Below are 12,536 nucleotides of genomic sequence, written 5' to 3' on the forward strand. Positions count from 1 at the left end.
ACAGAAATATCTGTGCTCATGCTCACATGTAGGACAAGGTGACTGGAAAGAGCCACTATGGATTTACCAGGGGTAGCCTGATTGCTTTTAATGCTGAAACAACTGGCTGAGTAGATGAAAGGGGAGTTGTGGATGTCAGCTACCTTGATTTTAGCATCTCTAACACACTGTCCCACACGACCTTTGCATACAATCTGGTAATATAAGGACCTGACAGATGGTCAACAAGATGGATAGAGAACTAGCTACACTCTCTTGCACAAAGCAGGGCAATGACTCAAAGTCAGAATGGTAATCTGTCATAAGTGGAGTTCCTCAAGGACTGGCACTAGGTCTGCTACCATTCAGTACTTTCAAAACTATCTGCATGGAATTGTACCCACACAAAATTTCTGAATGACACTGAACAATGAGGTGAGGTGGAGGGGACAAAAGCAAAAGCCACCATACAGAGATAAGCTAGAGACAGTTCAAAAAATGCACTAGCTTTAACGAAGGTAAAGTCCTGCACCTGGAATAAACCCACATAATAGTAAAGGCTGTGGACAGACTGTGTGGGAAGCAGCTCTGTGGAACAGGCTCAGGGGGTCCTGGTGCAGAGCAAGCTGAACATGAGCCGGCACTGAACTCTGGCAGCAATGAAGGCAAACATGTTCTGGACTGCATCAACAAGAGTACTGCCAGCAGATCAAGGGATGTGATTATTCCACTGTACCTGGCAAGTGTCAGGCCATACCTGCAACTCAGTTCTGGCATCCCCCAAATCAAAAGAGATGTGGAAAACCTGGAGATAGTCCAGCAGAAAATTGCCAAGATGATTAAGGGGTTGAAGAAGCCGAAGGATGAAGGAATTAGGTTCTTTTTCAGCCTTCTGATACATAAACCGTACTTTTAGAGAAGACAGAGGTGCTCTTCTCACAGGAAGGCATGGTTATAAGACAAGAGGCTAATGGCATAATTAGATTCAGGGAAATGTCTTCTGGATATTAAAAATAAAAAATAATTTAGAAAAAATCACCGTGAGAACAATAAATCAGTGGCATTGGCTGCCTTTGCTGGAAAAATACAAGACTTGGCCCTGGACAACCTAATCTGAGGCCCTGTTCTCAACAAGAAGTTGCATTAGAAGATCTCCAGAGGTCTCTTCCAACTTGGACTGCTCTGTGACTCTGTGATTGTCTATGATCCACATGCTCTGCTGCTTCATCTGTGACATGATCTGTTGCCACTAAACTGAGGAGTATTGTTAATGCACTAGTCTGAACTGCACCTTAATTCCATGGCCCAGCAGGGGTATGGGGCCTCCTAAATAGACTTAACATGGATGTTCCTATAGCACAGTGACAAGCGGTAAACCTGGGTATATTTATATAGAATCATAGAATAGTTAGGGTTGGAAAGGACCTTAAAATCATCTACTTCCAACCCCCCTGACATGGGCAGGGACACCTCACACTAAACCATATCACCCAAGGCTTCATCCAACCTGGCCTTGAACACTGCCAGGGATGGAGCATTCACAACCTCCCTGGGCAACCCATTCCAGTACCTCACCAACCTCACAGTAAAGAATTTCTTCCTTAGATCCAGTCTAAACCTCTGCTGTTTAAGTTTCAACCCGTTACCCCTTGTCCTATCACTACAGTCCCTAATGAATAGTCCCTCTCCAGCATCCCTGTAGGCCCCTTCAAATACTGGAAGGCTGCTATGAGGTCTCCACGCAGCCTTCTCTTCTCCAGGCTGAACAGCCCCAACTTTCTCAGCCTGTCTTCATATGGGAGGTGCTCCAGTCCCCTGATCATCCTCGTGGCCCTCCTCTGGACTTGTTCTAACAGTTCCATGTCCTTTTTATGTTGAGGACACCAGAACTGCACACAATACTCCAAGTGAGGTCTCACAAGAGCAAAGTAGAGGGGCAGGATCACCTCCTTCAACCTGCTGGTCACGCTCCTTTTGATGCAGCCCAGGATATGGTTGGCTTTCTGGGCTGTGAGCACACACTGAAGGCAGCTCATGTTCATTTTCTCATTGACCAACACCCCAAGTCCTTCTCCACAGGGCTTCACTGAATTTCCTTTTTGCTCAACCTGTAGCTTTGCCTGGGATTGCTCCAACCCAAGTGTAGGACCCTGCACTTGTCATGGTTAAACTTCATGAGGTTGGCATCAGCCCACCTCACAAGCGTGTCATGGTCCCTCTGGATGGCATTCCTTCCCTCCAGCATATCAACCAAACCACACAGCCTGGTGTCATCAGCAAACTATAAACCATGTGCTGTTACAACTCCTCTTCAGGCTCCTCCAAACCTCTTCCTGCCCTGTGCCATTTTCTCCTTGAATTTCCCAACTGAGCTGCCACAAAGCACCAAATCTTGCTGTTCAGACTAGTGAAGGAAGCTCAACCATGTGGCACCCAAGAGAGGAAGAGAGTGCTCTGGAGCCAGTGGGCTGCATGTGAAAGTGTGAGCATCTCCAGCACAGTGTTGCTCAGCAGGACTCACTAGCCCTGCGATACCATCAGGGAGGAGCTGACACTACTGAAGTTAACTCTGCTCTCAGACTTTGCCCAGTTTCTCACTCTGAATCATAGACCATGACCCTACTTCTTATTTCTTTACTATTTTCCCTTTATACTTCCTTAGGTTTCTGGTTTCTCCTCTCTCCCCAAGACTTCATGTGGCGTTTAGATTTTTGGCTCAGATGGAAATAATAGGTCTTGAACATTTTAGAGCAAGGTATGCAAGAACATAAAGTGAATATTATGGATTAATTATAGCAGTGGCTGTTCCACTCTGACATCGATTAATTCCTAGATGCTTATTTATTAACTAGCAGGAATGGTGAGGATTGAAAAGTAAATTTACCTGTGCTTCAAAGTAATGTTTAAAAAAACTTACTTTCCTGTGAAAAAAGTGCTGTAGTACTAAATATATACATATGTACTTTTAATAGGAAAAGTACTCACATAGAGTTTTACATTGCTGTTGAACTTACCAAAGCTCAACAAAATTTGATTTACCAAAAGCAAAGAATTACAAAAACTCTGCATCCTCTCATCACATTGTCCACCTGTATCAGTTGTTCAGCATACTGAGCCAAATTCTCATTAGTACAGCTGTAAGGGCTTGCTTCATAAACCCACCCCTACTCAGCAAATTACACAAGTGCTTTTGGAAGCTGGAATCTGGGGCAAGGTCTTACTAACTTCTATAGGACTTAAGTGAAGGTTCAGGAACATTGCTGAGTTGCAGCCAAACTATAGATTTCATACCAACTTTAGTAGGATTATTTTGAATTTACCTTGCTATTACCTACAAAACAACCAGTCAACTAATTGTCATATTTTACTTCGACATGAATGGCCTATTTGGAAGACCTTAAATTTTTTCTTCCCTGTTTTGCCCTTTCTACTTAAGAGATGCTTGCATTTCTTCTCCAAATGAAGTTCTACTGAGTTGACTTGGTTTGCAACAGAAATACCCATCTGCCCTGGTACTTGCTGTTTTACTTAAACTCTCTCTACTGCCAACAAAGAGATACCTTATGATGTAAAGCTAGCTTTTGTCTGAACTTGAGGTGTTTCAAAGGCAGGGTCCTAAATTACACTTTTAATGGGAACTAGCTGGTGGTAAGTGTTCTCATTGCTTATGCAAAATCAGCTGATGCCATAGGGTAAGAATAAATTGGGACTCTGGGCAGAGGTCTGCAAAGCTACCCATGGGAATAGGACATCCAAATATCTTAGCTGGTTTTGAAAGTCTCTCAATTCTGATTCTAGCCATTAGGTCCTGTATTTTAAATGCGATTTAGATGAACAATGATTATTAATTTAGTTTTACTTCTCAGAGGCAACTGTAGCACATTTAGCAAATGATTATGTATTTATACTTGATTGTAAAAGGGCATTCCTAGCCAAACTGTAAGATGAAATAAACTGATTCTGTGCTTAAAATACTTGCCAATGCCATTTGAAACTTTAATATAAATGTGGACCGTAAAGAACTGTTTATCAACAGCATTTAGTTTGGCACCAGGGTGACAAAAAAAAAAAACAAACCCTAAAAGACCTAAGATATAGACAATGATTTTTAGTAACATATTTTTAGCCTAAGAAACTATAGGGAATGGTGAGAAATCTTGTTTTCTCTTCCTCAGCAGAGGAAGAAAAGTCAGAAAACACAGTACTAATCATATGATTACAACTTCTTTGTGAAAGTTCTTTGACTTGTCTAATTCTTCCAGTTCTCCCACTACCTGAGCAACTCTCAAATGTGTGAATTCAAACAATTCTAAAAATTCCAGAAGAGAACTTTACATTAAATTGCTGTAACTCTGTTGACTTCTGTACTATTCCTTACCACTCACTAGATGGAATGAATGGGCCCTATTCATATATTCAGAACTAGCAGTTAAAATTATGAGCTGAAATCTCCAGAGGCAGATTGCTTCTTCTTATTTGCAGGGGTAGAATTTCACAAGACTCAAGGTTAGAACAAATCAGGATCCAAAGTAGAGAGCACAAGTAAAACTTGCGCTGACCTCCAAGGGCGTTTTGCATGAGTAAGATCCATACAGAATCCCACACTGTACGCTGAAATCTCATACATGCCATACTTCGAAACAAGGACAAATACACACACAGAGAAAACTTGGCCTGAAACTCAAGATTTAGGTCTACGTTTCTTAGTCTGTTTTCAGAACCTGCTATACCAGTATTATATTTAGCTTAAGTACGTCTTTTTAGTTTGAATAAAGATCCCCTTATGATAATCTATCATACACATTTTATTCAAAACAGGTTATGTTCAAGAGATTCTTTTGAGTAAAACTTCTAAAATGAGCTACTTTTAACTGTACATGACAGCAGTATGCAGAGAACAACTGCTTTACAGCAGCTGGCATACTCTCTTTGCCATCCATCCAACTATAGGTAAGTTAGTGGTGAGATCCTAAATACAATCTCACTTTGAAACCACTGGGAATTGCAAAGGCAGGTTATATACTTAGCGACATAATGAATCAAATACACTACAAATGTACAAGTCAAAATACATTTCCATGAAATCTGGAGTACAATTATTTCTAAATTTAAGTAATTGACAATGGAGTCTACCAAGAGTAAGCTAGTAAGAGAAAGATTAATTCCTGATCCATGGTATCACTAAAGGAAAACTGAAATTCACATAGACAAAACCAAACCAAACCAAACCAAACCAAAAACCCATAAGGAGAAAGTGAAAGTGGTAAATTTTGCAAATCTCAGTATTTCTTTCTAATGACAAAAATTTGCATCACTACATCCTGTGCATCAAAAATAAGCATTAATGCATGGGTATCATATTCTCTACATTGTTCTCTTTTTTAAGTGTTCATTTATTTTTGGAGGGAAGCATCATTCCTCTGGAATCTGAAGTTCCCATGGGAGTGCCAGGACTTTGTATTGCCTCTCATGTAGTCCTGCTTTGAGAGACAAGATTTCCTAAACTGATCTCTTTTAATACTTACTCGTTCTAGCTCAATTGCTTATAAAGCAGCTCTCATTTGATTTATTTCCAGTTCTCAGAGACTGATTTTAGTGTCTTATGGAAGTATCCATCTCAGACAAAAGAAAGAAGTGCAGGCAAGTCCACTATAGGTCCTCTGTACTCCCTGGAGGAATTTGCAGGATTCTGTCTGTCCTGAGATAGACAGGCCCATTCCTCTCCACTGAAAAAGCACAGTACCTAGCTTAGACCAAGACCAAAGTTTAAGATGGTTAAAATTTGAAGAAAACAACCTGGATACTAGAAATTAATTCCCAGAGGTGCTGCGATCACACAGTCCCCAGTAACTGCATTTCACATACATTTACTCCTTTGTGAGTAGTTCGCATGATTTCACTATGCAGTTTCTGAGATGCAAAGTTTTTGTTACAATCTGAGTGCCAAAATCACAGTACTATCTGGAAATCTCAATTTTCACTTAAGGAAAGAAAAAAAAGTAAGTTTCCAGGTGCTGCAGCTGCAGAAAAAATAATAGGAAAAAAACTCTAACAGAACCCAATGCTAGAGGGCACTGGATCACAATCTTGTGACTTTAGAAAACCCAGTCTTAAGATTTCTGGAAACTTAAGATGTGATTTTTTAGTAACTCAAGCTGACAGTTCTGGCATCATTTACCTCTTATTATGAAGCCCAATATATGTAAACCCCAAATAAAAGACAAATCAACTCAGAGGTGATATATTTTGTCTGCCTTTTCAAATGTTAAACTGTTACATTATCCATTATATGAAAAATAAGAAGAACTTAAAATAAGAAAACCTTCAACATTTTTTCTTGCTGCTATGAGCTCTATTAATTCACAGTTCAGTCATGAGTATTTTCATTGCAGTTTACAGCACTGCAAAACCTGAACTCTAAAACTCATGTCGAGCCTCCGATGATCAGGAGATAATAATAAATATGTTAGGAATCTTTCTTTTTATACTCTCAGCTTTTAAGGTACCTTTGGATTCTTATATTTCCTCTGATACAGGAAGAAGTAAAAATTTACTTATTGACTCCATTTTCTCTTGCTCTTACATGAAAATCGGGATTTTTACTCAGGTGCACAGATTCAGAAGGAAAGGTTTTAAGAATCTTTTTCCTCTATCTAATATAATGATATCTAAATGATATCTATAATGATATAATGATATCTATCTAAATAATTATAAAATTGGAAAACTCTGTCTTGTCTTACAGGATCCTGTGCCATCCAAGTATCCTACTTCAGTTCTGCTAGACAAGTGTTTGCCTTCCATTCAACAGCACCACAATACTTCACTGATACTGGCTTTCCATACCAGAGTAAGCATTAATGCTCTGCCATTAGCATTCCTTCCATAAATAGTTCTGCTGATTTTGAAAATATCAATATAACCCCTGCAAGATGCAACTCTCAAAAACTTATTAAAAAAGACCATATTCAAGGTACAAGCTTGCACTTGCTGTCTATTTCCCTTAAGTTTCCTGAATATTTGTACCTCTCTAAGCAAGTATCTGCATTGGCTGGTCTCATAGTCATTAGTTATTAGTGCTAAAAAAGAGAAGGAAGTTACCCTTACAATGGGCTCTTGTAGCCAGAGACGGATAAGAGTTGCGAGGGTGTAGTACATAACCAGCAGTAAGATTGGATTAGCATGGTGATACCAATGTAACTCTTGATTTTTGATGATCATCCAAGTGCTTGAGCAGTTTGTCTGAGTAAGAGAAGTGACACCGAACAACCTGTGGATATTAAAAAAAACCCAAACAACCACATCAGAGAATGAACACCAAATCTCACACTGTTCAAAAAGATTTTTTTTCAGTTATTTTTGCTTACCTATAATACCAATTGCTCTGTTAAAAAACAGCATTTGCTGTCTTATTTAAAATGCAGTGAATATTTTCATTCCACATATTTAGTGAAAAAGAATAGGGTTTGCACTCGGTTTTCAACAAAAAAAAAATGGGAGTATAATATTATTATATCTACCATGTCCAATGTGAAAACTTTAAATGACCTGCGCCCTGTAGACCCAGAGCTACAGAAAAAGGGGAGAGAAAACCCAGCTGCAAGGCCATTTGGCAAATCACAGCAACATGACATTTCAGAGTGATTTAGTAAACTGACATACAACACCATTCGACTCACTCTGCCAGGATAGAGCTGTAAAGTACATCTCCTCGGCACATTGAACGGATTACCGATTTTTCTTTTTTTTTTTTAATAATACTATTAATAAATTGCTACCTAATATATATATACATATGCAAATGCTTCTAAACATACACAGCTCCATTGAATTCACAGCTATTGTGAACAAAAAGGGAAAATATTCAGAAAGACAACTGTTCTGGATAACCAAATCATAGAGGAAAAGAAAGAAGAAAAATTAATTCCATAACTAGCATTACTGTAGCCACAGTATTAATATCAATGACATGAGATGCTTAACTATTTCCGGAAAAACTGGGATTTCACAATATTTCTATCAAGTAAGAAACAAATGTTGGAAAACACAATAATAAAAAAAGAATTCCCCACATTTTAAATTTAAGACAAGATGTTAGATGCTTTGCAGAGGTGTTAAATGCCGAAACAAAACTAGTAGGAGATCATAATTAATCTGGTTCTTTCACTGTAAAATATTTTGCAGGGTGCCAAAGCTAGGACACAAAATTACCAATAGCATACATCAGTATTCACTATAAACAGTTTTGTTCTATTGACAAAGCTTCTTCCACAATGCATATGAGAGATTTCGATTTTTACAAGAAATAGATACGATCCCAAGTGACAATTAAGGAGAACTATTTCTTGACAGAACAAAAAATCCCAAACTTAATCATAATTAGTACAGTCTAAAAGATTTCTTCTTTGCTTACCCTGTAAGTTCCAACATGAAAGTGAACGAATACAAAGACTAAGTATGACATTCAACAGAGATGAGCTGCCTGAAATCTGCCCTTTGGATGCTGTAAAGTGAAAAGAATATAAAAAAGGAGAGGCTATACCAGTTCTTTCACTGTGGTTTGTGGCATGGGTATAATACCATTAAGTGCCAGAACTAGAGCTCTATAGTATGTTATTAAACAATTTATCAGCACTCTCTTCTCATTCTGATTGTCAACGCAAGCCAAAGGTTATAAACTTTAAGCCTTTTCAGAGCTTTTGGGTGGATCCAAGGTTGGTAAAGAAAATAAAAAAAAAAAAAAAGAAAGATCCTGCATACAAAATAAACTGTTGTAACTCCAAGGAGCTGACAGAACCGTGTTTGGAGTTGACCCAGATTCAAACTTCCGTAACATCCAAGCACATTCAAGGCTGGTGTTACGGCTTGGCTCCATCTGACTGAAATTCATGCTGGATAGTATTCTCTTCATATTTCTATCAGCATAAGGGAACATGTTGATTTGCCTGCTTTCCTCTCTGCCAACTGACTTGTAATTTTTGCCCATCAATGATCAGGGTTGTTGGGTTCCTATTAGTTCCATCTTCTATGTCTGTTTCACGACACATATCTCCATCTTTTATTCATTTTAAACTTTTTTTACATAAGCACAGTACAAATCACGCTATTTCTGTTTAATAAACATAAGAAACAGAATAAAATCCAATTTCTACTGAAGCAAGAAGCTTTTCCATTGACAGTGAGGTGAGTGATGAGTATTTTTTACAGAAATGAGGGAAAGTTCCTGAAGGCTCTTGGGCCCTTCTGCCAAGCAGACATGACCTTCATATCACATATTCCATTCCTAAAGTATGTTATATAATATACTATAACTATAGAGTCTCAAAAACTTGTGTTTTATCTCCACTGGAAAAAAAATCCATATAATCCTATCAGTCAGGAAATTTCATTATGTTTCAGTTAAATTCTCATTCTCTGAGTTTCATTTGCTTGCTTCAAATTAACCATATATACTGGATACAATTATACTACTGGACTTAATTCTGCTCCCTTTCAGTTCTGCAACCACCTAATACACATTAGCTACAATGCATCTTTTCCCTCTTAGTTGCCACCTGACCAACAATGTATTTAACCCATTTCACTTTGTCTCATAAATCATCAATCTACAGAACATGCTCCTCATTTCTGAATTTTCCTTGGTTTTTGAGACTTGTTATCACAAAGGAACACAGTATAACATTCCCATCTATTAAATTCAGAATACACACTGGCATCTTGGAAATGCTCATTCTGTCTGTTCTGGCCTTAAGACTACAAGTTGCTACTCATTCTATATTTATGCTTCATCATTATCTTCAATGAGAACTGCTGGAATGGAACATTTTTTGAGAAACAGAGTCATCTCCTCTTATTCAAAGCTTTTAAACACACAGAAACAACTGCCATAAAATGTACAAGCATTCACAGTAAGCAACATGCATTAAGGTGTTATTCATTTCTGCATACTTCATCCCACACAGATGTCTTCAATTCAGTGTTGATCACAACCAGCTATGGTTGTGCCCAGCTCTTATTTTAGTGTGACTTCATCTTGGACTATATATACATACATATATACCATCAGCAAAGTCAGAATGAATCCTAAGTGGAGGCAACCAAATGTCAAACAAGACAGGATACGCATGCCTGGATACAGAGATAAATAAAACAAATACTGAGAGACCATTCAACAATGGAAATGCTTTTCAAAAGACTGCATGGAATGTCAAAAACAACTGGAGGTTTGCAAGATGTAATAGATTAATCTTTCCATTCTTACAAAGAAGCAAAAATTGTGCTTTTCAAAGTCCTCATCAGTATTCTGAAAGATGCACATCATTAAAACCAAAAAATTGTAGCAAAAATTATTCAGGGAATTTTAGAAATTACAAATGGCCAAGAGGAACTTTAATGTCTGACAGAAGAATGCTCTGAAATCACAAAGTGAGAAGCAGTTCTTAAAATAAAGATAGTATCTTTTTATCCACTTCCTACTAGACAAAAGCGTGGTTTCCCATCAAAGCTTCCTACTGAATCTGTGAATCATCATTCTAGCAGACGAGCTTTCATCTTTTGTGACTCTCTGACAACGAGAAAAGCTGTGACCATATCCTCCTCCCATTTTTATACTAGTCTAGCTTTAAAATTCAGAAAAAGCTATTTCAATTTTAATTGAAAACAGAAAAATTCCTTTTGTACCCACAGGTATTTGATCTAAGGAGCTGCTGAAGTATCATGTGTTTTATTCTGCATTATGTACGCACTAACAATTCTCCAGCATGCATTATTTAACTATTACATTAATATACTGTAAGATTTGCTGTTAGCAATTGTTCTTGGCATTATATACGAATAAAAATGGTTACATAAACAAAAAAAAATAAACACGTCCCATAGAAAATTAACAAACACAGTAATTACAGATCGGTTAGGCCTGTGAATTTTGCCACCAGTAAAAACTATGTGGAATGTTTTTCTTTGTGAAAATATATTTGTCAGTTCAGATCCTGTGTATACTGATGTTTTAGAAGTTGATTTCAGACCAGGATTTGCCTCATAATTTCCAAAGCCAGGAAGGGAAGCAATAATTCTGACTTCCTGCACAATGTAAGACACGTAATAATTCTTCTATTGAACAAACAACTTGTGGTTGAATTACAGTTTATAGTTCAGAAAGGCACCCAATCTTGATTTCAACTGATAGCAAATCTACTGCCTTTTTCTATTCTACTGTGTTCAGTGTCTATAATAGTTTTGTCTAGATGAGATTTTCAGTTGATGCATCTTCCTACAACTCTCTGTACTTTACATACTACTTTTTCGATGACAAAATGAACATGAGCCGCAGTGTGCACTTGCAGCCCAGAAAGCCAACCGTATCCCAGGCTGCATCAAAAGTGTGACCAGCCCCTCTACTCTGCTCTCCTGAGACCTCACTTGGAGTATTGTGTACAGTTCTGGTGTCCTCAACATAAAAAGGACATGGAACTGTTGGAACAAATCCAGAGGAGGGCCACGAGGATGATCAGGGGACTGGAGCACCTCCTGTACGAAGATAGGCTGAGAAAGTTGGGGCTGTTCAGCCTGGAGAAGAGAAGGCTGCGTGGACACCTCATAGCAGCCTTCCAGTATCTGAAGGGGGCCTACAGGGATGCTGGGGAGGGACTATTCATTAGGGAGTGATAGGACAAGGGGTAACGGGTTGAAACTTAAACAGAAGAGGTTTAGATTGGATATAAGGAAGAAATTCTTTACTGTGAGGTTGGTGAGGCACTGGAATGTGTTGCCGAAGTAAGCTGTGAATGCTCCATCCCTGGCAGTGTTCAAGGCCAGATTGGACAGAGCCTTGGGTGATATGGTTTAGTGTGAGGTGTCCCTGCCCATGGCAGGGGGGTTGGAGCTATATGATCTTAAGGTCTTTTCCAACCCTAACTATTCTATGATTCTATGATTCTACTTTTCACTACACAACAGAGCAGAAGTAATTTTTCTATATGTTCTCTGAGCCTGCATGAAGATCACAGTTTGAAGAAGATCTCTGCATCAAGGTACTTCAGGAGATGCATTTCCTGATTTACAGGATTTTTTTTTGCTGGGGCCAATGCATTTTGGACAATAACCATTACTGGTTATTCACAGTAATGGAATGAGAGACTTCCACTGTGCTGGGTTGGATTTGAAGAATGTATCTTTGTAGAACTTCTGAATTTATACTGGATTTTATGAACCATATGAATCTATATTTTATCTGGATATCTTCTCCTCCACATTTATTTCACTGTCCTCACATGGAAAGAGAGAAGAATGGTGCCTGCAAGTCTGGGGTATGAGAATGGAATCTCAAGACTGACTGATATTGGAATAGCTGAACCCTAAAATACAGATGCTAAAAGTGCAAGAGAAGATAAAGGAAGAATAGCAGAAGACTAAGAGAAGAAGAGGAGAGTACGGAAAAGGAGAGAGCAGAGAAGAGAAACAACAGAGAGAAATTCAACAACAGTAAATCCCCCCATATGGGGGAAAACAGCCTTTTTGGAGAGCGAGGTGGTAGTGGGGTGGTGGTTGTGGAAGAAATA

General features: G+C 38.5%; 1 protein-coding gene across 1 annotated transcript in view; it reads right to left on the reverse strand.

The window, feature by feature from the left end:
- PIEZO2 (piezo type mechanosensitive ion channel component 2) overlaps positions 1-12,536 on the reverse strand; it is a 292,868-nt gene that overhangs the window by 89,331 nt on the left and 191,001 nt on the right. Inside the window, exon 8 of the mRNA XM_031052912.2 lies at positions 7,087-7,249. Coding sequence (XP_030908772.2) covers positions 7,087-7,249 — 163 coding nt within the window. The remainder of the gene's footprint in view (positions 1-7,086; positions 7,250-12,536) is intronic.

This window comes from Melopsittacus undulatus, chromosome 1 (genome assembly GCF_012275295.1).
Source record: "Melopsittacus undulatus isolate bMelUnd1 chromosome 1, bMelUnd1.mat.Z, whole genome shotgun sequence".
NCBI lineage: Eukaryota > Metazoa > Chordata > Aves > Psittaciformes > Psittaculidae > Melopsittacus > Melopsittacus undulatus.